Source organism: Ochotona princeps, chromosome 2 (genome assembly GCF_030435755.1).
Source record: "Ochotona princeps isolate mOchPri1 chromosome 2, mOchPri1.hap1, whole genome shotgun sequence".
In the NCBI taxonomy this organism is placed as follows: Eukaryota; Metazoa; Chordata; class Mammalia; order Lagomorpha; family Ochotonidae; genus Ochotona; species Ochotona princeps.
Window position 1 is genome coordinate 27,155,361 of NC_080833.1, and position 26,523 is coordinate 27,181,883.

The following is a 26,523-nucleotide window of genomic DNA, read 5'->3' on the forward strand; positions in this document are numbered from 1 at the left end:
CACTGTGCTACAGTCAGTTAAGCCACTGCTTGCAATGCTGTACCCAGCAGAGTGCTTGGGATCAAGTCCTGACTGCCCCACTTCAGAGCCAGCTTCCTGCTGATGCACCCTAAGCGGAGACACATGGCTCAAGTCCTTGGGCCCCAGGATGGAGATCCAGGCTCCTGGCTTCGGACTGTCCAGACCCTGGATGTGTGGACATTTAGGAAGTGAACCAGTAGATGCAAAATCTGGCCTCAGATGGCTGGATGGGGGCATTAGCCTCACCTTGGCTTAACTGTGGGACCTAGGATAGGTCTGGCTTAACTTCATCAAGTGTCCAGTTTGTCACTTAGAGCGAGCTAGTGATCCCTCTCACTATGAGCCGCAAGAATTCAATGAGACAGGGCATAGCAGTTAAAATCCTTGCCTTGAACGTACCAGGGTCCCATATGGACGCTGATTCTAATCCCAGCAACCCCACTTCCCATCCAGCTCCCTGCTTGTGGCCTGGGAAAGCAGTCGAGGATGGCCCAAAAGCTTTGTGACCCTGCACCTGTCTGGGAGACCTGGAAGAGGCTCCTGGCTCCTGGTTCTGAATTGGTTCAGCTCCAGCCGTTGCGGCCACTTGGGGAGTGAACCATCGGACGGAAGATTGTCTCTCCTTCATTCCGTATATCTGTCTTTCCAATAAAAATAAATCTTAAAAAAAAAAAAAAGAATTCAATGAGGCAGTTTGATGTCCATAGGTCACACAGTATGAATCCAGTACTGCCAGTGCCAAGATCTGTGTGTCCTCCTTGGCACCCTGCTGCTTTCCTCCCTATCAGGGGAACCAGGTCTTAGCAAGAACCGATCCTATTGTGGCACAGTGGGTCAAGCCACTGCCTATGACACCAGCATCCTATATGTACACTGGCTTATGCTCCAGCTGTTCCACTTCTGGTCCAGCTCCTGCTAAAAGCCTGGGAAAAGCAATGTAAATTGGCCCACGAGTGTGGTTGCCCATCACTCAGATAGGAGATCTGGATGAAACTTCCGGCTTTAGCCTTGCCTAGCCCTAGCTGTAGGGGCTTTCTGGGGAATAAACCCAGAAAATAAACCCAGCAGATGGAAGATTCTCTCCCTGTGTAACTTTCAAATAAATTATAAAGAAATCTTGAAAAAAAGAAAGAAAGAAAGAAAAAAGAGCTGGTGGTCAGCAGGGAACTTCTAGCTACTCTGATCCCAACTTCCTGTGTGTAAAGACGCGGCTTTGGCTAGACCGTTAGGATGGCGTTTTTGGCATGCAAGCTGTCAGCACCTGCTACATCTGAGCAGGTACACTTAGGGACACCAGCTGAATTTAAGGGGGCTGCAGATGGCCCCAATCCCCTTCTCCCTCTTTGCCCGCCCTCCTGATCGAAGACTTCCTGTTACCCTCCTCTCTTGTAGTGGAGGCTAGCTCTTCATGGAAAGCCCAGCCCTACGCTCCTGCAGGGCACCTCGTGGCTACAGCAGCCAGCGTGGCTCCAGTCTGACCACCCTGGCACTCAGCATGGCAAGGACACCAGAGGGTCACATGTTGGGAGCTGCTGTGGCCTCCAGTCAGCGAGGCTGGGAGTGAGGCTGGGGTGGGGTGGGCAGGCAACTCACCTGGAAGAGGCCGTGGTGGTGCACCACACCGTCCTGGGTGTGGAGGAGGGACAGCAGGGAGTACTCGGTGTGCAGCAGCATCTTGCCCTGCCTCTCCTCCTGGCTCTCTATTCCTTGATCGCCCCTCTCCTCAAGGGTGAGGATCTTGAAGGAAGCACAAGATCAAACGCCTTCTCACACAGCAGAAGCAGCCATGGGGGAAGCAGGTGGGTTATTTTTCCACCATGTGCAGTGAAGCCACTTTTCTGAACAGGCCGGTCACAGGATACATGCAGGCGCTGCTCTTTACCCAGCCCATATGCCCATCAAGACTGTTTCCCAGGAGGAGGTGGTGTTACTCAGGCTCACGGTGATGCAGTTATAAGGCGGGGAGGAGGGGGCAGGATAGGCAGGGCTGGCAGGGCCTGGGTCCCGAGGTGGCCTGTGTCTCACTCACCTTCAGCTGGTAGAAGTCATCTGTGCCATCTTTCCTTGCCAAACACTGCACAATGCTCGGTACCGGTGAATTGCCCAGACGGGGACCTGTGTAAAGACAGGGTGGTCTTACTTTTCAGAAGCCCTTGTCTGCTGTGGGTCTGGGGTGCCACGACAGCTCATGTCCCCTAGACTAACCCTGCAGGCCCCGGTGGTGACCTCTCATAGCCTCCCCTCCAGAACCGGAAGGCAGGTGCACAGGGGTCTGAGAGACATTTGGTTTTTGCATGTGTATTTCCCCAGAAGAGGGATGTTTCAACTTGGTGTGTGCTGGGATCCCAGAGACCACCAGGTAAAAAAAAAAAAAAAAAAGAGGATCCCAAGGGTATAGCAAACTAACCTGCCTGCGGCGCCAGTACCCCATTTGGGTGCCAATTTGCATTGCGGCTGGTTCACCTCCCATTCTGCTCCCTGCTAATGGTCTGGGAAAACAGTGGAGGATGGCCCAGGGACTTGGGCCCCTACAACCTGGAAGACCTGGAAGAAACTCGTTGCTCCTGGCCTCAGACTGGTGTAACGCTGGCTTCACATCTTGGAGGTGAAACAGTAGGTGAAGATCTGTCTCTCCCTTCCTGTCTCCTAATTCTTTCAAGTAAAATAAAGGAATCTCTTTTAACAACAACAACAAAAAAGACTCCAGGCCACACCCAGGACCCTCTGAGTCAGCAACTCCAGGATGAGGGTCCCAGTGCAGCCACTGCAGCAGGCTTGCCCTGGGCTGGGTAGGCCCCCTGTTCTTTGGCCCAGTGCGGCAGCTGCTGTGGGTCTGCCCTGGGATCAGGGGTCCCAGGCACCACTGCCAACTCAGTGCCTATCAGCAGCTGTCTGAGCTATCGCAGCCACAGCACATGACGCTGACATCCATGTCAGCACTGCTCAGCACAAAATCCTGGCCAGTGTGCCACCAGCTTAACATAACCAAAACTCCTTTCTCTGGCCCCCAAGGCCTTGCATGATTTGCTCCCTGCCCATGAGGAGGTTCCCTCTTTCTTCTCCTGGCTTACTTCAGCTACTGTTGGGGGGGCTCAGTTTCTGACACGGTAAGCCCTTTCTGCCTCTGAGCCTCCGTACCTATGGTTCCTTCAATCTGGAATGCCTTTCCCAGCTTTTCACATAGCTGCTCCTTCCGACCCATGCTTAGATGTTGCTTTCTCAGCAAGGTCTCCCTGTCCATGCCATCTGTGGGTCCTCCTCACTCACCTACCACCTCACTCCCTGCCTTGGCAGTTTGTCACGTCCAGTGAGCTCCGGTACCGCTACTGACTCTTTTTCCAACTAGAATGTTAAGTGCCACAGGGGCATGGACTTGTCCATCCCAGGCCCTGCTGCAGCCCTGGCATACTGTCCAGGCCTGGCACACAGTGGGCCCTGTTGACTGCTGAAGTGAGGACTATCTTGTGCCCCTAACTCCAAAAAGATGTCCTAAAGAAAAACCCATAGGCTTTCTCTGGCTACCAGGAGAGCTGTGTACTTAGCCACTGGGCTTGCCACCCATGGCCACGTCCATGTGCCGGGTGCAACTTCCCCATGCAGAACCCCACTGCTCCCCAGCTCCCTGGCAACTGCTGTTCCACAGGAACCAACTGTGAGATGGGGCTCAGGGAGACAACACACTCCACTCTGTGAAACTAATCATGCCATCCAGGAACGGTCAGAGGGCCCTGGGCCTGGACTCCAGTATGGCCTGCGTGCCTCCTGGGCAAATGGTGGCACATGCAGCTGTCTGGGACAGAATGGTCTAGCTCTCTGCTGAGACCAATTTAAAGCCGGAACAGCTGCAACAAAGCTAATGACAAGCCCTGGCACAGCGACCTGGGGCTCAGGGCTTCCCAGACGTACTTAAATCCCATGCAGAGCAGTGAAGCCAGGGGCTGGGCCAAGGGCTGCCCAGGACCCCGGCTACTGTGGGTGGGCCCTGCCCCCTGAAGCCCTCGGGTCATGTACAGCCACACCCCCAGAGCTTACCCAGGATGAACGGTCCGGCTCTCTTAGCATTATTTCCAGCAATCCCACTTCCTAGAGCCTTCGCCCTGGCCGACGTTTCCCCAGCTCCTCTGTCGGATGCTCTCCGCTTCATTCTCAGCTCTGAATAAGACAGAAAAGACCCCCTTCTCAGCCAGTTTCCTCTGTTAAGCCTGCGTGCCACCCTCTGTTTGCTGGAGGGGCATGCAAGCTCCCAGTGACAAAGACCCGGAGTCAATGAGGCACTGTGTGTGTGTGTGTGTGGGGTCGCCTAATACAGCACCCACTGGCTTCCAGAAGCTGGGTGCCAGTAAACTGCACAGCAGAAAGCTGGGCTCTGGGCAGATGCCAAGACAGGGAGAGTGTCACCCCAGCCTACAGCTCCCCCTCTAAGGCCTGCCCCTCAGGGACTACAACCACATGACATGCCACGTCCATTCCTGTGCTGTGTCTGGGGATCGGCCCCAGGGACACCCTCATACACAGTGGAGTCACCGGGCACAGATGTTATGCATGACAGCTGAGGCTCCCAGGGGCCTTGACGGGGGACACACAGGGAGCCCGGCAAGGACATTCTGGGCAGAGGGCCCAGGTGGATAACTGTCTGGAGGTGGTAGCAGCATGGCAACCAGCCAGGTCTAGCAGCTGGTGTCGCTGGATGTGAGGTGAGCGGGGAGTGGCAAGAGATGACCTCTAAGTCAGAGCTGGATCGCACCCTTCACCCTGCCTTGGAGGAAACACAGAACCCCAAGTTTCTCCTATTTGTCTATTTTCCTTCACATGCAAATAACTGATGGCTCAGATGCTGGTGCAGTGCTTTAAGCTTCTGCCTGCAGCGCCAGCATCCCATATGGGCATCGGTTCTAGTCCCAGCTGTTACACTTTTGATCCAGCTCCCTGCTAATGGCCTGGAATAACAGCAGGGGACGGCCCAAGTTCTTGGGTTCTCGCACCCATGAGGGAGACCCAGAAGGAGCTCCTGGTTTTTGGCTTTGGACCAATCTAGCTCCTGCCATTGTGGCCCTATGGGTGCAGAATAGCAGATGGAAGACCTCTGTCTCTTTGCCTCTATTTCTCTTTGTAATTGCCTTTCAAACAAATGTATATTTTTAAAAGATTTATTTATTTTGGGCCCAGCGGCATGGCCTAGCGGCTAAAGTCCTCACCTTGAATGCACCAGGATCCCATATGGGTGCCGGTTCTAATCCTGGCAGCTCCACTTCCCATCCAGCTCCCTGCTTGTGGCCTGGGAAAGCAGCCAAGGATGGCCCAAAGCTTTAGGACCCTGCACCCGTGTGGAAGACCTGGAAGAGGTTCCAGGTTCCCGGCTTCGGATCGGCGCAGCACGGGCCGCTGTGGTCACTTGGGGAGTGAATCATCAGACGGAAGATCTTCCTCTCTGTCTCTAGATTTATTAATTTTTATTGCAAAGCCAGATATACAGAGAGGAGGAAAGACACAGCAAAAGACGGAAGATCTTCCTCTCTGTCTCTAGATTTATTAATTTTTATTGCAAAGCCAGATATACAGAGAGGAGGAAAGACACAGCAAAAGATCTTCCATCCACTGATTCACTCCCCAAGCGACTGCAATGGCCGCTGCTGCGCCATTCAAGGTGCATTCAAGGTAAGGACTTTAGCCGCTAGGCCATGCCGCTTGACCACCACGCTGGGCCCCCGAACAAATCTTTTTTTAAAAAGAGAAGTAACTGATGGGTCTGGACTGTAGTGCAGTGAGCTAATTATCACTTGCAATAGCACTCCTAGGAATATATCCAGAACACTTGTTTTATGAGAAACCAACATGCACTCCTATGTTCATAGCAGCACAATCAGTAATTGCAAAAACATGGAAGCAGCCAAAATGCCCATCAGCAGAGGATTGGATAAGATTGGATAGGATTGGATAAGAAAGCTATGGTTCATCTACTCCATGGAATACTACTCAGCTATTAAAAAAAACAAAATGCAGTTCTTTGTGGCCAAATGGGCCAAACTGGAAACCATAATGCTAAGGGAAATGAGACAATCCCAAAAGGTTAAATACCACGTTTGCCTTAATTTAAGAAGATATGATGTTAGGGCTCGGCAGCGTGGCCTAGTGGCTAAGGTCCTCGCCTTGATCCCATATGGCCGCTGGTTCTAATCCCAGCAGCTCCACTTCCTCTCTGTCTCTCCTCCTCTCAGTATATCTGACTTTGTAATAAAAATAAAATAAATCTTTTTTTTTTTTTTTTGAAGGGATGAGCAATAGATTTTTATTGTTTGATGTGCTCAATTTAAGTAGCATATTTGATATTCCAGAGAACCAACTTAGGCCATTTTTTCTGTTGTCTCTGAATTAATATAAAATAAATCTTTAAAAAACAAAAAAAAGAAGATATGGTGTTAGGTATAACATGTTATGTTATGTATGTTATATGTTATTTTTTTTTTTTAAAGATTTATTCATTTTATTACAGTCAGATATACAGAGGAGGAGAGACAGAGAGGAAGATCTTCCATCCGATGATTCACTCCCCAAGTAAGCCGCAACGGGCCGATGCGCGCCGATCCGAAGCCCGGAACCTGGAACCTCTTCCGGGTCTCCCACGCGGGTGCAGTGTCCCAATGCATTGGGCTGTCCTCAACTGCTTTCCCAGGCCACAAGCAGGGAGCTGGATGGGAAGTGGCGCTGCCGGGATTAGAACCGGCGCCCATATGGGATCCCGGGGCTTTCAAGGCGAGGACTTTAGCCGCTAGGCCACGCCTCCGGGCCCATGTATGTTATATGTTATAAACTAAAATTGAAATGTCAATGAGGTGGTCACAGAAGGTGGTTAAGAACTCGCATTTACTCATTACTACGTCAATTAATTCCATGATATAAATTTTTGCTGATGGTATGTTGGAGCTTTTAACTGATTGGGATGATACTCTGCTGGCTCTGTCTTCAGACCAGAGAGGGTATACCTAAGAAGCCGTTGAACTTGACTGGACAATAAGATGCTGGACTCTATGTTTGGTATATGCTTGCAATGGGGGAATCTCAACTGAACCTGAACTGTGGTTATGCAACAAGGTGGAGGAATCCACCATGGTGGGAGGGTTTGGGGAGGGGTGGGGAGAATCCCAGTACCTATGAAACTGTGTCACATAATACAATGTAATTAATGAATTAAAAATAATAAATAAATTAATTTTAAAAAAAGAAAAAATAAATACACTCTAATAAAGCTATAAAAAGCCAAACAAAAGCCCAATGTTAACATCCCCACCTGATGATACCCTCAGAGGCATCACCCAATAATGTAGTGACAGTCCCCTGGTATGCAGGCCTGCTGAGTAGCCACTGGGGTTCAGGTCATGATTTTTAAGATTTATTTATTTTTACTGGAAAGTCAGATATACACAGAGGAGGACAGAAAGGAAGATCATCTGTCTGCTGATTCACTCCCCAAGCAGCTGCAATGGCTGGAGCTGAACCAATCCAAAGCCAGAAGTTTCTTTTGGGTCTCCCATACTAATACAGGGTCCTAAGGTGGGCCGTCCTCAACTACTTTCCCAGGCCACAATCAGGGAGCTGGATGGGAAATGGAGCATCCGGGATTAGAACCAGCACCATTATGGGATCCTGGTACGTGCAAGGTGAGAGTTTTAGCTGCTAGGCTATTGCGCTGGGCCACAGGGCCATGATTTTTATTGACAGTTAGGCACAGCGAGTGCAGAGGCCCCAGGACTTTGGCCCATCCTCCACTGCTTTCCCAAGCTATTAAGAAGGAGCTGGATCAGAAGTGGTCCATCAAGGACGTAACTACCCCAGCACAATGCTGGACCCAAGGGCGCACGGTTGTCCAGCTGCTCTCGGCAAGGCTGGGTCCTCAGTCCCAGCAGCGGCCATGTGGACAGTGAGCTCCTGAGCCTGTGCTAGGCCTGACCAGCTCCTGGCTCTTACAGTGGCCAAATTCATGAGCAGCAGAATGGAAATCCCTTTTAAACGTCCTGATTCTTTATCTGAGATGGATCTTGACTTGCCTACTGGTTGTATTTTTTTCCTTTCTTTTTAAATGGTGCTGATTTCCTAAATTCTTTTTTTAAAAGATTTATTTTATTTTTATTGGAAAGGCAAATATACAGAGAGGTAGAGCGACAGACAGGAAGATCTTCCATCTGATGATTCACTCCCCAAGTGACCACAACAACCAGAGTTGCACTGATCCGAAGCCAAGAGTCAGAATCCTCCTCCAGGTCTCCCTCACAGGTGCAGGGTCCCAAGGCTTTGGGCCATCCTCGACTGCTTTCCCAGGCCACAAGCAGGGAGCTGGATGGGAAGCAGGGCCACCGGGATTAGAACCAGAGCCCATATGGGATCCCGGGACGTGTAAGGTGAGAACTTTAGCCGCTAGGCTACCGCATCACGCCCTGTATAATTTCTTGTGGAAATTTCCTTCATTTTCTTTTTACTTTTGTTATCACATGTATTAGAGTTATTCCTAAAACTATCTATTTCTTTATTTGAGAGGCGCAGAGAGAGAGAAAGAGAGGAAACACACCCCCACGTGTTGGCTCTCTCCCCAGCTGGCTGCAATGACTAGGGTGAGGAATCCAATTTGGGTCTCCCACCCAATCACTTGAACCATTCCCAAGGCCTCGCAGGTCTGCATGGCAGGAAACTGCCACCAGGAGCCACATCTGAATACTAAACCCAGGTGCTGCAACAGCAGGTGTGGGTGCCTTAATTGCTACACGTCTACCTGAGACGTGTATATACATATATGTATGTATATGTTTTTAAACATTTATTTATTTTTATTGGAAAGGCAGATATACAGAGAGGGAGATAGAGGAAGATTTTGCATCTGCCAGTTCACATCCCACGCGGCTGCAACAGCAGGAGCTGAGCTGATCCAAAGCCAGGAGCCACGAAATTCTTCCACGTCTTCCATGCAGGGTCCCAAGGCTTTGGGCCTCCTCAACTGCTTCCTCAGGTCACAGGCAGGGAGTTGGATTGGAAGCGGGGCCACTGGGATTAGAACCAGCACCCATATGGGATCCGAGCATGTGCAAGGCAAGGAGTTTAGCCACTAGGCTACTGTGCTGAGCCCCAGGGTCCTTTTATACATTAAGGCCATAACTGACACAGGATGCAATTTTTTAACCTTCTAACATTTTTCTTTAAATAAACAATAAGGCTAACATTTTATGTAAATCGTAGCTGATATTCCTGGAAGGTATTTTTTACTCTGAGAACACACACCCACTTAGCAGAATCCTCCCCTGCTGTTCAGGTCCTGATTCTAGGCCCAAGAAATGAACCCCACAGTGATGCAGCCTGTGGACTCCGTACTCTTGGGTTCCAACCTCTGGGCCCTCCTCCCACCCACACTGCCTGGCTTCAGGGGTGTGTTTGAAACATGTTTACACATTTCCTGTCTGCCCACCACCATTAGAAATCTTACTAGGAGAAAACATATGTATCTGTGTGCCACCCCTAGTACCTGACACAGCAGCTACTCCACCAAGCAAGGGCCTTTTCCCTCCAGGCTGTCACCATGTGTATCCTGTACTGCCCACTGGCACTGGCTAAGTCAGTATGGCCAGTATTGCCACCCTGTGCCCAGCCTCCTCTTTTCACAGGTCCCCTGGAAAGCAACAGGGTGCTGCGTCATCCATGTAGACACCACTCAAGTGCCAACGCACAGCTTGGTCTAGACAACAGCTTGCCAGGAGCAGCTGCAGCCTAGACAATGAGTGGGCTCCTCCTGACCCCATCTACCCCGCTCAGGATTCATTGCAAGCAAGCTCATGGGACTGGCTCCAAGATGCAGGCTGACAGGCGGATGGGCACAGATGGGCAAGAAGGAAAAGATGCTGGCTGCTGAAGAGCGGACAAGGCTGCCTACTGCCCGAACATCCCTTGGTACTACCCACAGGTACCTGAAACCAAGGAAAGCTGGTGCAGAGGCAGGCTTGGCCATGGGAGTTGGGGGCTGAGCAGGATCTCCCCCATTCCAGGGACACGGCCTCCTGGCCCTGCCTCTGTCTCCCACCCTCCCACCCTGGGAGTGGGATGCAAGTCCCTCCAGATGGCTCCAGAGCTTCCAGTGCAGGGGCTGCAGGAGAAGGCCTGCTCCCATGCTGCTCCAGCTACTCTGGTCTAAGGAGCCTCTGGGGCCCGTATCCTCCAGGCTAAGGCGAAGGACCTAGCCAGGGCTGGACCCAGCACTGCCATGTGCTCAGCTCCCAGGAAACCCAACAGTCCCAGCTTAGAAGTCTCTAGAGCATTAAGGCTGTCAATCCTTCCAATCTTGCTACCCTCACAAGCCAGCAGTCGTGCCCTGAGAACCTGAACTCAACAGGAAGCTCCGTGAGGCCACTATAGGGTGAGGGGCGGGGCTGGGAGCAAGGCTCTGGCAGGGCCCCTGAGTGCCTGCAGACTGAGGTACACTCCCTGGCTCTGAGCATGGGGCATCTGCGCGCTCTGAGAAGCCAGGGCCTCTTGCGTTGTGGAGTTCCTCTGTGCTGGGACAGCTACCATGGCTGGTGGACCATCCCGTCAAGTTGGAGCTGAGGGCACTTTGGCCTGAAGCTGCTGCACAATGTGAACTAACTCTCCCAGGGCTACCTGAAGGCCGGCCCAAGGGAGACATGTAAGTAAGGCTTCTAAGGCTAAAAGGCCAGGGCCCAGGATATAGAAGCACTGGGTGGCCATGCCACCACTGCCTCTCAAGGAAGAAAACTGCAGAGGCCCACGGCACAGAGATCATGAGATCCCAGCGGCTGCGTTTCCCAGCTGACTGTCCTCAACTCTGCACAACTGCAGAGCAGAGGAGACCTGGCCAGCCATGAGGGGTCCACCATGCACCCCAAGAAGCACCCTGATAGTAACCCAGAGCCATGGTCCCCACACTGGCAAAGGTGGGGTGAGGCCCTGTTTCCCCCTCTCCCTGCCAAGAGACATGAGGGGCAGCAGCAGGCCCTGCCCATACATACAGAAAGTTCTATGCTTAGCCTCATTCTGGGCTTCTCGCAGTCATTTCCAGGCTTCAGCAGGGATCGGCGATCCTGCAAGCCAAACCAGTGACCAGCGCAAAGGACCCTGTAGGGGAGCAAAGGGAGGACCCCCACTGCAGGGTTGCTTGTTCTGTGGGTATGTATGCGCATAAGCACACAAAGCAGCAGTTGGTGCCTCAAGCTGTCAGAAGCTGCCAGTGGTCCCCAGCAGCCAACGGGCCACCCTGTCTCTGCAGGGTCAGGCTATTTCTGCCTGCAGCCTCCATCACCATCTCTGTTGCCTGGCTATCAAACTAATGAGTTCACTTACTGAATACAAAATTAGTGCTCCTGAGCTAGGCCGGCCTGTCTTGTGGCCTGCACACTTTAGAAGGCACAGACCTTGCATTTGCCCACTGGGCCCTGCAAGCGGGCAGCCCTGGGCTTAATCCTGCTTGCTGTGCACTGGTTAAGAGTTAGCGGGTTTAGCCCACACCAGACCCGAGCAGGGCGGGAGAAACCAGCCCTAGGATGCTTGATGGGAGGAAGGGGAGCCCTACGGGCACAGCCCCACAACTCCATTATTTCATATCACCACACAGGGAGATGTTCAGGGTCAAGTGGACCAAGACCCAGCCATGCCAGGTCCAGCCCAGTCACCCTGAGGCTGAAGGCATCACCATCTTGACTTGCATAAACCACATCAGTTGGCATCTCTGAGTCAGAGCAAAGGTTCTGGAATAAACCAAACCTAGTTCAAACCCCAACACCATTATTTAATAGTCAGGAGCTCTTCAGCAAGGCATTTCTCTATCTACAAGACAGGGCACGACAGCCTCCTTCTTTATAAAGCTGTTCTGAGGGTCAGGCAAGAAATCTCACTGAAGGTTGGCAGAGTACCTGCTGTGTACTGGACACCCCTGACAAACCGTGCTGTCATTAGCAGAAACACGGGAACCCTGAGTGTCAGAACTGTCTAACCCAAACTTAATCACGAGCTAGCCTAAACTAAGGGACAGTCAACAAAATGGGCTTATGTGTTTCTAACATGCCAAAGCCAAGTATCAAAGAACAGTGGAATGACTATGCCAGCTGAGTGGAGACTGAGGACACAGCACAAGCAAATGCAACTGGCAACTCTGCAGGGAAGGGGCTGCCAAGGGCAGGGGTGGACAACGGACAAGATCTGAATACAGAGCGTCTGCTGGGCAATGGCAGTGCACTGGATTCACTTCCTGAATCTGAGCGTCTGCTGTGACTGCCCAGGAGCACCCCGTGACACTTGCTCAAGCATTTAGGGGGAAGGGTCACAATGGCTGCAACTGTCTCAGGTACCTGGAGGCAGAGAAGTCCAATCTGCAGGAATCGCCCCCTAGACCCAGTTCACAGACTCTGGGGACCTGCTCCTACATACGCAGTCCAGTGTCCAAACGCGGAATCTCATATTTGTTGGGCAGAGCCAGCCTGGCATGAACAGGGGTTCAGTCCTCTCCCAAATCCGTGTTAAAGGAATGCGGGGGAAGGGAGGAGAGGGGCAAGGAGGAAATGAGGTCTTGGTGCAATTCTCCACGTCTGCCACATGGTGGCGTCTTTCCGTTCATCTTCAAAGAGCTTTTTTCCTTACCAGGTGCAGGGTGGTGGGGTGCTGCTTGCCTTCAGGTGGAGCAGGGAGGGGGCAGGAACAACTCCATCCAAGATCCTAGTCCGCTACTTGGGTAAGGGGCTGGGCAGCCTCCCGCAGGCTGCAGGGTCTGTGGCTGCCTGTTGCGGGGCTCCCTGTGAGAGCTGGTATGGTCTGCAAGAAGAAACCCAAACTCTACCAGAGCCTGCCAGACTCAGACTGCCTCCTTGGCCTCATTGCCCTTATATGTGCCCTAAACTCAGCCACAACGAATGACTCACAGGTCCTTGAGTGTGCTTTGAACATCTATGCCCTGCCCTTCTCTCCCTGGCTGGCTCATCGTCCTCCTCCCCAAGGTGTCACCTTCCCAGTACAGAGCACCTGAGCACGGCCATCCCCTCCCACTGTTTAGGAGCTACTGGCTTATCTGCTCAGCTCCCTGCACCTGAGGCTGTGGCCTCCATGAAGGAAAAACCCCTGCTCACCTTTACCTCCCTGCACCCACTGAGCACCTGACAAACTGCGCAAAGGGCAGACAGAGTGAGGCTGCCTGTCAGGCATCTAGAAAGCATGAAAGCCCCTTCTGGGGACAGGGATGGGAATGGCTAAATAAAGAGGTATGATGTGTGGTTCACAGGCCAATTGTCCAATGGGAGGCTGGGGTGAGAGTGGCGTCCAGAAGGCATGATGGATACTCAGACTGGTGGGATGTTACAGTTCATGGCTCAAGACAGGTGTCATAGCTGGGGGTATCAGGGAAAGCACTGGTGTTGGGCCAGCTGGTCCAGGCGGGACCTGGTCTAGGCTGGCAGTCAACGAAGGAACCATCAGCACACCTGTCGCCTGTGCAGAACCCCACAGCCACCCCGGCAGCAACCTGCCTTTCCCCCCGCTCCCTCCCACATACATACACAAAAAGTGCTTCCTGCAGTCCGAAGTGGGAACACAGGAGAGACCCCTGACTGGCCCTCCCAGGCTGCAACCAGGTACTCCAGGTCGCTCCAAGCTCATGCTGCTCAGAAAAACCCCATCATCTCATTCCCCAGAAAAGAAAACCTCAGGCCTTGGTGGGTATGCTACTGTTCACACCTGGGAGGACGTATCTCACTGGGGAGCAGGAGGAAATCTGAACTCAGAACCTGATGCTAACCCGTGGCTACAGGCAGGGCGAGGGAGAGGGCTGCAGGCTCGGCGAGGGAGAGGGCTGCAGGCTCCTGCTCACTTCTCTAGGGGGCAAATTTCACATTAGAACTCAGGTGGGGGGCCTGACGCCACAGCGTAATGGTTAAACTCGTCGCCTTGAATGCACTAGGATCCCATATGGGCATTGATTCTAATCCCAGCAGCCCCACTTCCCATCCAGCTCCCTGCTTGTGGCCTGGGAAAACAGTCGAAGATGGCCCGAAGCTTTGGGACCCTGCGCCCGCATGGGAGACCCAGAAGAAGCTCCTGGATCCTGGCTTCAGACTGGCTCAGCTCCAGCTGTTGCAGTCGCTTGGGGAGTGAATCATTGGACAGAAGATCTTCCTCTCTGTCTCTCCTCTTTGTATATCTGCCTTTCCAATAAAAAATAAATAAATCTTGAAAAAAAAAAAAAAGAACTCAGGTGGGGGCCACATTTGACCTTAACTATCACTGATTTCTTTTTCATTTTATTCCTTTCTTTCTTCTTCTTCTTTGTTTTTTTTTTTTTTAGTTTACTTATTGCTTTGAAAGGCAGAACTAAAGAGAGAGGAGAAATACACAGACAGAGAAGAGATCTCTCATTTCCCCCAAATTCTCACCAACAGCCAGAGTTGAGCCAGGCCAAAGCTATGAGTCAGGAGCTTCATCCAGATCTCCCATGTGGGTGCAGGGGCTCAAGGACTTGGGCCTTCTTCTCACTTTCCCGGGTGCATTAGCAGGGAGCTGGATTAGAAGTGGAGCAACTGGGACTTGAACTAGCACCTGATGGAATGCTGGCATCGTAGGCGGTGGCCTAACTTGCAATGCTACAACGCCAGCCCCACTGCTGATCTCTGTACATGGCTTTTTACAGCTCACAGAGCACTAGCAGATACAGACTCATAGTCGCTCACCCTCACCAACCCCAAAATGCACAACACTTCCCAGAAAAAGCAACTGAGAATCAGAGAGCTGAAACCTGCCTAAGTCACCAGGCTGGCAGCTGGACTAACTGCGACGCGAACACAGGCCTTCCCAGCTGAGTCCGCCATCTTTCTGTTCCACATTGCTTCCTCAGTGTGCCTTCTCCAGTGGGTGTCTGCCAGTCAAAGACGGGATAGTGCCCTCTGGACCTCCCGTAATGGTCATCCTCCTGGAACCCGGGAGCTTTGTGCTAGAGGGCTGCCACGTGCAAGCTGGGGAAGGGGCCACGCTGGGTCCTCCAGGAAGTGTGACTGAGCCGGGCCTTGGGGGAGAGAGGGGCTGGGTGCCCAAGGTCTCTCCTGCCAGGCAGCAGTAAGCATCTTCCACACCCCCCCAGCACTCTGGGGGCCACCCCGCCCACCCCCAAAGCATGTGCGGTGGCTCCCGACAGAACCCCAACTTCCCACCTGGTCTACAGCCATGTGGTCACCAGAGGGAACCGAGGGCCATCTAGAGCCCACAGCACCGAGGGTGTCACCCTATGGACCTGCTTGGGAGAATAGGATGTTTTTGGAGTGATGAACCCTGGGGTTCAAGTTTCAGCTGGTGTAGGTCACTTGCTCTGTGGCGCCTGGTGGCTTTACACTCCCCATCTGTAAAGCCAGGATGCTAACCCCACCCTCCAGGATGTGACCCTCTGGCTGTGGGTGTCATGAAGCTTTTGATGGGTGAAAGAGTCTCCTACCCCATGCAGAGTGGCCTGCCTGGCGACAAGTCTCTCCAGGCACACATTTTTACTCGCCAAGAACTGTGTCAGTCTTTCCTAGTCTCTCTTTAATACTTACAATTTTATGAAGACTCCCCCTTTTGTGACCAAGAAATGAAAGCCTTGAGACCCCGGCTCAGGCGGAGGCTCCCTGAAGCCTGTCCTCTCCGACTGCACTAGCCAGCCTAGAGGGAAGCCCTGGCCCCATGCTTGGCCACTGAATGTGACGGGCCACCCCTGAAGGTGGGCCAAAGGCTCCAGCGATGTTCTCAGAACCCGAGGGAGCCAGCTGCCTTGTGCTTCGCATGACGGGGATGGAAGGCGTGTGGAGAAAGACTGGTAACGCCTTGCTTCCGTCGGGACTCCCAGTGACAGCGATTCATGGGTGTGCTCTTGTCTTCTCCAAAGCACAGCGATGATTCTGCTAGTTTTGAAAATCCAGGACACAAAACGTCGCCACTGTGGGAATACGGATGCACTGCCTAGGGCTTCTGAGGGCATTGGCTGCCCGGGTGAGCCCTCCCTGAAGGGGCTCTCCTCCAGTTGGTGGGAGAGTGCCTGCAGCAGCCAGAAGAAGTGACTCAGCCCAGAGGGAAGTGGGAGGGTGCTCCAAAAGAGGGCCCCCGCGCCCAGCCTGCTCCCTGGCACATCCGCACCAGCCCTCTCTCTCTGTCCTTCCTCAACAGTACTGCGGGGGGCTGAACGTAGCAGGCCAGGGACCAGCAGGGGCCCCTAGCACCCTGTGTCTTCTGCCCAGGCATCTAGCTCTCATCTCCTTCAGGGGGCAAGAGTTCCGGACCAGCTGTACGCAAGAGCATTGTGTAATCTCCGACATCTCTCTCCACTCGCTTCCTCACTGGAAGGCTGCAAGAAGAGTCAGGAGACCAACGACCCACCTGGGGCAGTTTTCTCCCAGGCTCCCGCAGGGGGAAGATGAATGCAAGGAGAGGTCCTGTAGGCCCCAGGACTGCTCCTGAGGGCACAGGGCCTTACCAGCAGAACATCTGACAGCCACCAGGCCAGCCCTGCCACCAGCTCATCCTCCCAAGGGCCTCCGGAAACAGCTGATGTGACAACAAATAGTCCCTCCCTGTGTGGGTGTCAGAGGGGGGAAGGGACATTTAATAGCTCTTTCTCAGGCATGCTGGCTGCTCTCCTCTATACAGAGAAGTACCTTAGGGACGCAGGCAAGCACACTGTTAGGGAGGCATTCACGGTGGCCCCTTGGCTCTGCAGTGGGCCTTCTGCCAGGCATGGTGACAGCAGCCTCTGACAGCTCTGCCCTATGACACCCACCTGCTCTGGCTCCCTTGGGTTCGCGTGCACCCTGGGAGATCCTGGTGTGCCTGGGCTGTCCCCAGCTCAATTCTCAGTGTGCAGGGCCTCAGTCCAGGCACAAGGCCTGCCAAGGGGCCCCAGGTGGAGTTCAAGTCCTTGTCACCCACAATAGCCCAAACTGGGCAAGGGAAAAGCAGTGATTGACAAGGCAGGCCTAGCTGAGTCTGTGAGCTACCCTCTGTTCCTGGCGTCTGCCCTGCCTCCACAAGAGGCCCACACGGAGGCGTCCCTGGGACGGCTGGAGGCAGTGTGGAGGAGGCACCAGACAAGTACTGGGCTTTCTTGGTGCCATCCCAGATTGCCAAAGCGACAGACAGGAAAGCCCAGCCCAGACCCAGGAATCCCGGATTCTCTTTGTACTGCTGTCAATAGCAAACAACCACCACAATCATGCTGGGAGAAAGGCAATTTGGACCAGAGCCAGCAAAGTGCCTTCATAAAATACTAATTAAATCAAAACTCACAGCTATGATGATGAACAACTGTTCATTTTTGGGGAAGTTTTATCCAAAGCTGCGGTCGGTGCCTGTTTAGAGGGGCACAAGTTGCCTGGTGTGATCAGAGAGGTGTGTGGCAAGCTCTGGCACTGGTGAGACGGAGGTACCCGCACAAGGGTGTCACCTGCTCGGAGCTTACTGAGAGGCCGGACACAGCCAGTCATAGCAGCACGGTCACTGCTGGACCTGCACCACGCAGTGGCAAGAGTACATCAGCGCCGTGTCTGCTCAGCGTCTGTCTTGAGAGAGGCCTTCTCCACCCCGGCGATGCCCCCTCCCCCGAGCCTGCAGAGGCCCAGGAGGTGTGCAGAAAACTGGTGGCATCCACAGTCAACACAGAGAGAGAGAAAACGCACAGACCCTGGGCCAGAAGTCCCAGATCTAGGAGTCACGGGATGGATGCACACACACACAAGCTCACAAAGATAAGTGTGTTCAAGGAGGTTCCAGAGAGCCACATGCAGCAGCAAAAGACAAAACCACAAAAATCATAGCCACACCACGCCACCAACAGGAAGTAGTCTAATTGTCCACCAAGAGAGGAGCCACTAACTCAGCTTACTCCACCTAGACAATGCGACACCGGGCAGCTGCTCTGATTCAGTCTGCACCTGCTGACAGCATGTTTGTAGCAGCTGACCACAAGCAGCAAACTGCAGTCCTACACATGTAATATGGCCCCATCTGGGTTTAAACAAATGACACAGGGGTTGGTGCTGCAGTGCAGCAGCATAAGAAGCTCCTGGTTCCTGGGTTCACACCGGCCGAGTTTCAGCCCTCATGGCCATTTGGGGAGTGAACGAGCAGGTGGAAATCTGTCTCTTCCTCTGTCTCTGTGAATTTGGACTTTCAAATAAATAAATCTTATTGAACATGTGTAGGAAATGTCCAGAAGCGTTTTGTTCATTTTTAAATCTGAGAGACAGGATGAGAGAGAGAAAGCAAGCAAACTTCCCTGTTCCTTCGCTCCCCAAATGCCTGAAAAAGCCAGGACTCCGGTGGGGCTGGGCGGTCAAGTCAGACTTCCCACAGGAGTGGCAGGGATGCAATACTGGAGCGGTCTCTCAGCATCTGCAAGGCGGGAAGTTGGAACAAAGAGCCAGACTAGGAAACAAAGTCAGGCACTCTGGTATGGATGTCTTAACTGCTGGCCCAAAGGCCACCTCTCTCGAAGAAATTCCAAACCTGCAGGCAACAGGTTTGGGGGCCCATGCTGGGACAAACTCTTTATTCTTCTTCATCACTGATTTTACCATAGACTTCTATAATATATTTTTTAAAGATTTATTATTCATGATTTATTATTTACCTCAAAGTTAAAGTTACAGAGAGGGCGAGAAACAAAGAAGTACTCCATCTGGTGATTCATTCCCTAGGTGGCCTCAACAGCCAGTGCTGGCCAGGCTAAGGCCAGGAATATCACCCATGTCTCCCATGTGGATGGTAGGAACCCAAACACATGGGCCAGCTTCCATTGCTTCTCCCAAGCCATTGGGCAGATGACTCAGAAGCTGAGCACTAGGGAGACAAGCCGGTGCCCACTTGGGATGTCAGTCTAGCAGCTAGTAGCTTTACCTGCTACATACTGAGCCAACCCCCACAGCAATAATTATAAACCCTAAGGATTACAAGCAGCAATAGGGAGGCTGGGCCTCAGAGAAGGCAGACTTGGAAGAGCCTGGGATGGGAACAGGTAGTAGCACCAAGTGTCCTGGATGTGTGAGCCTGTGTACTGATGCAAGGGCCCAACAGGAACGTGATGGACCAAGGGACAAGGCCAACATCCTGGTAAGCTGCAGCTCTCTAGGAGGCTTGCAAACAAGCCTACAAGGAACTTCCTGCTTGCCACCTAGCACCCACATGGGCTGGCTCAGACTGCCTCTTGCAAGTCACTCGCAGACCCACTAGCAGAAAGCTCACCTGGGCCTTGTAAGAACTGGCCTGGGGTCCTGGCTGCATGCCAGGCACTTGCACATGCTACAATTATATCTCGTGTCCAACTCTGATTACTACACTAAATACAAGGACTGTTCTGCCCATTTCACACACAAGGAAACTTGGGTTAGAGAAAGAAACAGGAAGTGCCTTCTTCAAAGAAACTGAACTAGCAGGTGGCAGCACTGGGTTCTGAAGCCAGGTCTGATCGGAACCTAGGCCCTTAACTACTAGGTGACATGGCTGAAAGTCTCCTTGCCCATGAGTTCAGAAGGGGAGGGGCCTGTTTCTAGGAAGTTCTATTCTTCTAGAAAACAGGAACAGGTTCAACTTTGTCAAGGTCTCTTCCAGCTCTATGGTACAATGAGTCCCAGATTCTCTGTGGGCTGGGCTCCCAGGACAGGAGCTTGGCAAGCAGGGAGGAATGGGATGGCAAGGGCTTCAGAGAGACACAAGTGCAGCTGGCAATCCCAGCTCTGCCCATACTGGCAGTGAGTCCGGAGTGCCCCTCTATAAAACAGCCTTGACTTCCTCAGGCTCAATCACGTATTGCAGAGTACTGAGTGAAAGATCTGGAAGGCAGGAGAGAGCATTTTCTTTTTTGCTAGTTTCTTGTCTTCCTTCTCAGCAGCGACTGACAAATGCAGAAAATACCCTGTAAGAGAACATGCCCTGCAACACTCATCGCACACGTGCTAACACCGGAAGCTCCACAGCTGCTGTGAAAAGCAGCAGGGCAGTTGCTGCTCCAGAGCTGGCAGATGCCAGGATAGGGCTCCCTCTAGCAACCCCAAGGGATGCTGGCTCTGCCAGTCCCAAGGGCTTAACTGAGCTTCTACCTAGACACACGGCTAGGCTCTTAACAGCCCTCACACCAGCTCTGCCCCAAACAACTGAGCTGCCACCGCTGCTCTTGCCAACACCTCCTCCTGTGGCCAGCTCACTCTCCTGCTTCTGGATCCAAGCCACCAGTTTCTCCTGCCAACTGGGTGGCAGACTGTAAACACAACCAGGGCAGCAGCTTCACCCCAAAGCACTGGAGCCCTTCTCTGCTTGGCCACCTTTGGTGACTGCCAGCCACTGGTGTGTCTCCACCATCACGAAGCCCGTGAACGGCTGAGCTCTGAGAAGTGGCATTCACTCCCACTCAGCACTGCCAGAGGACAACAAACGTCAACAGGCACAGCCTCTGCAGGCAGAAGGGAGCTCAGCGCCCCCTCAGTCCAACCCACCTATTCAACGTAAGAGAAGATGTGTCTTATGGAGGGACACAAAGCTGCTGCCACGTTTTAACAAGGGGGCCTGGGATTTTTTTTTAAGAGGTTCAGTGAGTTAGCAACCTCTCTTTCTGAGGACTTATCCTCAGACGTTTTTTCTTTTAAAGATTTTATTGTTATTGGAAAGCCGGTTATACAGAGAGGAGGAGAGACAGAGAGGAAGATCTTCCGTCCGATGATTCACTCCCCAAGTGAGCCGCAATGGGCCGGTGCGCGCCAATCCGAAGCCGGGAACCAGGAACCTCTTCCGGGTCTCCCACGCGGTGCAGGGTCCCAAAGCTTTGGGCCGTCCTCGACTGCTTTCCCAGGCCACAAGCAGGGAGCTGGATGGGAAGTGGAGCTGTCGGGATTAGAACCGGCGCCCATATGGGATCCCGGGGCTTTCAAGGCGAGGACTTTAGCCGCTAGGCCATGCCAGCGGGCCCTATCCTACAGACATTTAAGTCATTCAGCCTTGTCTGGAGGGCAAAAACCTTGAAAAGGACCTCTGTGCCTGTCAGCAGAGTTTGTTGAATAAATTCTACCTGTGATGGGACACAATGTACCTCCAAATGACCTAGACTGGATGTGCCCAACAAAGCCATCTCCAAGACACAAGGAAAGCACGGCCAGCAACACCATCCCCTCCTCCTCTTAGACCCTCATTCCAGAGTCTAGGTGGGCGACCATGGGCCCCAAGCCCCTTCAAGTGTCCAGTCTCATCTAAGCACACGAAGGAAGAAGAAATGCTTTTGCTGCAACCCATCTTCTCATCTACCTTCCTTACAAACACAAGCCCAAATTGTGTCAATCTTCCCAATTCCCAACAGCTTGCCTGAAGCCCCACCCATCAGCATCCCCCACTCTATAGCCGGCTGCAGCTACCTGCTCCCTAGAAACCAGGAGCCAGTGTCCTTCCACTTTCCCAGTGGTTCTGGGTCCTAAGGGGTCCCCTGGCAGAGAGGCATGGCTGAGCCAGCTGAGCCACAGCAGGGTCTCAGTTCAATCTCAAGGCCTCCTGCAGGAAAACCTCTCCAGGGGCACTAAGAAAGGCGCTCCCTGAGGGTCCACTGGTCTCAGAACCCCATTAGTAGGTGACAGTTTGTTGATAGAGAGTGGGCCCTGCCAATGGCAGCAACACTCTGAGGCCATCTGAAGGCGGAACAGAGTGTAGGAGTCATGCAGTCAGCAACAACAGCTTCTGAAACTTGAAGCCTGTCAGATCTGGGCAGAGGGTGAAGGAAGAGAAGCGGCCTCTCGACTAGGTGCCCAGGAGGCTTGGCCCAAGGCCGGCCAGCCAGGGGTGCTGCCAGACCTTGCAACTGGCCTTCTCTCTTGCTGAAAGCAGCTGGTGGTGTTCATGGCTATTATCTTCTCTGCCACCTCAGGGTCACTTGCTACCGTTCTTCCTCTCTCAACACCACTTCCAAACACACCCAGAGTTCAGGAGCTTCTTCCTGAACAACTCTACCCTTCCTCCCACCTGCAGTGCATCTGCTATGACCCAAGCCCCCATGAGCCCTTGCTGCGATTAATGGAACAGACCTGCCAGCCAGGGGAGGGGGTGGGTGGCAGGTCCTCCAAACTCCATCTTTCCTGCAGCTTCAGGGCTTCTGGGAAGGTCTGCCAGTGCCCCCCACCCCTTACAACAAGGCACCTGGCAACAATAGGACAGCAAGGGCAGGCACGTCAGGTGCCTAGCTCCGATCTGTCCTGCACCCTGGTGACTACTCCCGATCCCTGCCCCAGCACACACACCTCCTTTTGACTAAGCTGTTCCTCCTGCCTGGAGCACTTCTGGGACCCCCAGACAACTCAATGCACTCTTCAAGACCCAGTCCTGAGGGCTCCCCAAAGTCCGCTCCCAGCCTGAAGGTCAATCACCCTTCCTTCCACTTAGCTCTGCTGCAGGCTCAAGGGCTCGGAGCCAGTCTAAGTGCCCCAACCAGCCCACCACCTCCCATCCCCAGGGCGCAGCCTGCCTCTCCACCCTCCTCCTGCCCCAGCACCCATGGGCGCTCACGTGTGCAGAATGAGGTTGCTGTATTTGCAGCCTCCTCACTCCCCACCTAGCAATGTGTGACACTTTCTGATGCTACTAATTCAGGGACCAGACCAGGGCTGCCAGCAGGGGCAGGCACAGAAGGTATGCTAAATACATTTTCTCTCATGGATACTTTAAAAGACTATTTTTTTTCTCTCTCTCTCAGCAGTCTGACTTCTATTTTAAAAAGCAGTTCTTTTATAGAGCCAAGCTGAATCATCCGCGGGGCTCCCTTACCGCCCGGGTGAACTCCCTGTGGATTTCCTTTTCAGGAGGAATGCAACCCAACTCTGGGATCTGTGATCCTCCAGAGCACTTCTGACAGTGCCCCTGGACACGGTTCTAGTCCCCGTGAATTGCTTCAAATTCCTGGAAATTCTCCCCTGCAGGCCATACTAATAGCTGCCAACATATATCTTGCACTGACCACTTACATGTATGCTAAGTGCCACCCTCACAACTACCCTGCAGCGAGGCCTTCCCGCTGGGCCGATTGTAGACACGCGCAAGCTGGGTATGGAGAATACAGGTAACTCCTGGGGACCAGCAGGCCTGAACTGGAATTCAGACCTGTCCGACGGCAAAACCAAATCAGCTCTTAAGTACCACGGAGCACCCCAGAGGTGCAATGCAGCACTGCTTAGAGCTGGCCTTCTGAGAGCAGCCTCTCCAGCCCAGCTGCTCGGGGATCTACAGTCCCAGGAAGAGAGGGCACACGTGCCAGGCCTCTGCACAGAGTCTGCTACCTGGGCCTGGGTACACAAGGCATATGCTCAGTGAAGGTGGCCACACAGCACAGCTCTTGGCTCCATTCCCAGGAGCCTGCACGGGTCCCTGTGGAGGCTCCAGCCCTTCAGTCTTCCCTTTCCCCTTCCTTCCCTCTTCCACTGGGAATTACTAGGAGAGCTTTCTAAATCGTGGATTCAAGTGGCACTCCTCTGCCTTCAGCCTTTCCTCTAGGTTCCCACAGTCTGGGCATAAAGTTTCAGATTGCTCATGTGGCATCCACTCCGTTACCCTCCTGTACTACTTTCCCTTGTCAACTTCCCTTCTCTCTACTGAACAAGCTGAGTCTTCTGCCAGAAACCGCCAACTGTATCTCTCCCTCATTCTAACCTGCCTAAGCCTCCCTGTCCTCCTAAACTCACCTCTGGCCTTACTCCTGCCACGCCCCTCCAGGGCCCGCCCCCATCCCACCTGCAGGGTGAGCTTGCAGCTTCCTCCACGGGCTTCCCACAACGCTCTGTTCCCGCTCAGCGCCTTTTTAGATCACCTTTCAACTATGGGCTTACAGCTCAGTCTCCCTTCACGGGACTCTGGACTCCCTGAAATGACAACTGACGTTTACTTAATTCTTCGGCTGTGGCAATCACAGTTGTATGTGTCCCACACAGAGTTCAAATCTTCATGACTGCTCTGCCACCGCTCCATGCGACAGATGGGGATACTGAGGCACAGAAAGGTCAGGCCAGGTACCCCCAGGTCACTCTGCTTAGAGACCAGCCGAGCCAGAACCTGAACTCAGAAAGCTGGCTCCCGAGCCACCATGCTCTCCAGCACTTAGCTCTGATGGGAGGAGACAGTTTTGCCCTGTGAGTATGGATCCACTGATGAATAAGTGTGGGCAGCCACCCTCCACGCTGTTCAGTTTAATTCACAAACCCATGGCACAGCAGGCCGTTAGGGAGGGCTGGAGGTCCACCACACTCTCCATGAGACACAGGATTCTTTCAGTCCCACAGTGACACATAGTGGGCTCCTCCTTATCTCATGCAACACTACCCAGCCAAGAAAGCCAGCGCCCAGCCCAGCATGACTACCCTCATCCCCACTGGCTCTCAAAACCCAACCCCTTTCCTCCAGTGACTTAAAACAGCAAAGTCTATCCTGCCACTACAGGAGGTGGCCTGTCATCTTTTCCTTCCGGCGACACAAATGCAGCAAACCTGGGGAGTGGGCACAGCGCCCGGCTTCAGGGAATCCGAACGCCCTTATCTCCCCAGCCCAAAGGTGGGGCCAGGTGGCATGGAGACCGGCCTGGCAGGTGCAATGCTGGCTATGGTCAGGTCGCTCCTCGGAGACCGCCCGGCCAGATGTGGTCCTGGCAAGCAGGGAGCTCTGACTCGCACCTGAACACTGCTGTTGAGGACGCCAAAAACTCGCTGGCAGTGATGGTGCCGGTGCCAAGGGCTGAGCAGTCCAGGAAGAAGCCCTGGCTGGTCCTCCTGCCGGACGCGTTCTTTCAGAGTCCCTCTCTGGAGCCGTGGTCGGAAGCACCGGGAGGCAGGTCTGTCTCGGGCTAAACCTGGCTGGGTCCGACCGCCACCTGCCTCACTTTCCCGGCTGAGCAGTGCCTCCTGTTCCAGGGCTGCGGTGAGAACTGGGGCGCCCTGCCCCCCCACCTCCCAGCAGGGCGCCCAGCATTCGCTGCTGTCATTTCTTTCACACTCGGACAGCCTCGGGATGTCACCCCGTCCCAACGCCTGGGCCGCTGAGGCCCGCCCCGCGAACCCGCAACTCCCCGCCCCGCTTCCCAGCTCCGGAACCCGCGCCCTCACCTTTCCCGGGTGGTCAGCGCTGCTCGCCCATAGTCCGTAGCCGGGAGCCGTGGCTGCTCGGCGCTCGGTCCCCAGGGGGCCGGGGCCGGGGCCGGGCCGGGGGCGTGGGAGCCGCTCACCGTCGCCTCCCAGCGAAGTCGCCCGAGCCGCCGGCGTAGCCGCCGCCTCCCTCCATGGCTGCGGCGCCGCCACCTGACAACGGAAGTGACGCAGCGCCCCTCCTCCCCGGCCCGAGCCGCGGCCCCGCCCCCTCGCCTGTGTCTTCGGGCCCGTTGCTGGCGGATTGGGGCGCCATCTTGACGATGGGCGGAAGCCTTCGGATAGGAGGCCAGGATCTGATTGACGATTGGTTCAGGGTGAAGCCTTGGCCAAAACCCGGGAAGCGATTGGAGGCTGAGGCCGAAGAGGTAGGGATTTACCGCTTATCTGTGTCTGCCGCGAGGCTGAGGCGGAGGCCCCGCCCCACCCTGACTTTCCAGATCGTGGCTTGTCCTACGCTCGGCCCCTAGGGTTGGCAAAATACCCAGCGGTTGGAAGGGCGGCCTACTGTGGAGTGTTTGTCAGAAAAGTAGGACTCTTCCTACATACCCGGTTCTCACTTCTGGGACTCTGTGTGGAAAGCGCTCAAGAAAGGAAACAAGTGTCGCAGCGCTCACAATTCATTTCCCTCATCGATGTCTCGTCTTTGTCTAAACCTCATCATCTCTGGCTTCGGCCTGGAGATCCCCGAAGTCTTAGCCGGGAAGGTTTACAGAGAAGAGTTTGTGGGAGCGAGCCCAGCCACCTGACCTCACTTGGTCCCTGCTGCAGCAGTTTCGGTCCGTTTCTCCTTCTCCTCCTCCAGCAACCACACCCTCCATGAATCAGCTTCTTGCACCGGCAGATGAGCCCTTTAAAGGGATTGCGTCAGGCTGGTGACTCACTGGGGCCCCCTGAGAGCCTGGCTTCCCTCCGCTGGCATGCAGAAGCAGCTAGAAAAAAAGGCTCGGTGGCCGCCGCCGCTGCAGCAGCAGAAGCGGCCACAGCTCCGCTCCTTTGTCTCAGAGGTGTTGTGCCAGGGGTTGCTGTGAGGGACGGTGTCACACTTCAGCTGTCATTTGAGCTGTCCCCCAGGCCACTCTGCATCCATGTGTGGACACACATGTTCTCAGGCATGAGTCCAAGCACTCATGTGGAAGTAACATTCGTCACTGCCACACAGGCGGGCCCAGGCCATCGGAGCAGTAGGAGTGTGTGACCTGATAGCCTGGGGTCCACTGAACGGCTGAAAGCGCTGAACAGCAATCATGGTTGAGCAGCTGCCACTTGCTGCCGTCAGCACTTTAGAGATGTGGGCATGAGCCACCTGCTTACCGATGAGGAAGTGTAGGTCAGAGAGAGGAAGTAGCCTGTCCACAGA

General features: G+C 53.8%; 1 protein-coding gene across 2 annotated transcripts in view; it reads right to left on the reverse strand.

The window, feature by feature from the left end:
* The window catches only part of STK40 (serine/threonine kinase 40), a 40,142-nt gene extending 14,466 nt beyond the window's left edge, over positions 1-25,676 (reverse strand). Inside the window, exons 1-4 of one of the 2 annotated variants that reach the window (XM_058678983.1) lie at positions 25,544-25,676; positions 4,054-4,173; positions 2,051-2,136; positions 1,615-1,758 (exon numbers count right to left, since the gene is read on the reverse strand). In XM_058678983.1, coding sequence (XP_058534966.1) covers positions 1,615-1,758; positions 2,051-2,136; positions 4,054-4,165 — 342 coding nt within the window. In that variant the 5' untranslated portion in view covers positions 4,166-4,173; positions 25,544-25,676. Of the gene's footprint in view, positions 1-1,614; positions 1,759-2,050; positions 2,137-4,053; positions 4,174-25,124; positions 25,335-25,543 lie in introns of those variants that run through there. The other variant, XM_004591577.4, reaches the window with a different exon arrangement.
* Positions 25,677-26,523: the final 847 nt, after the last annotated feature.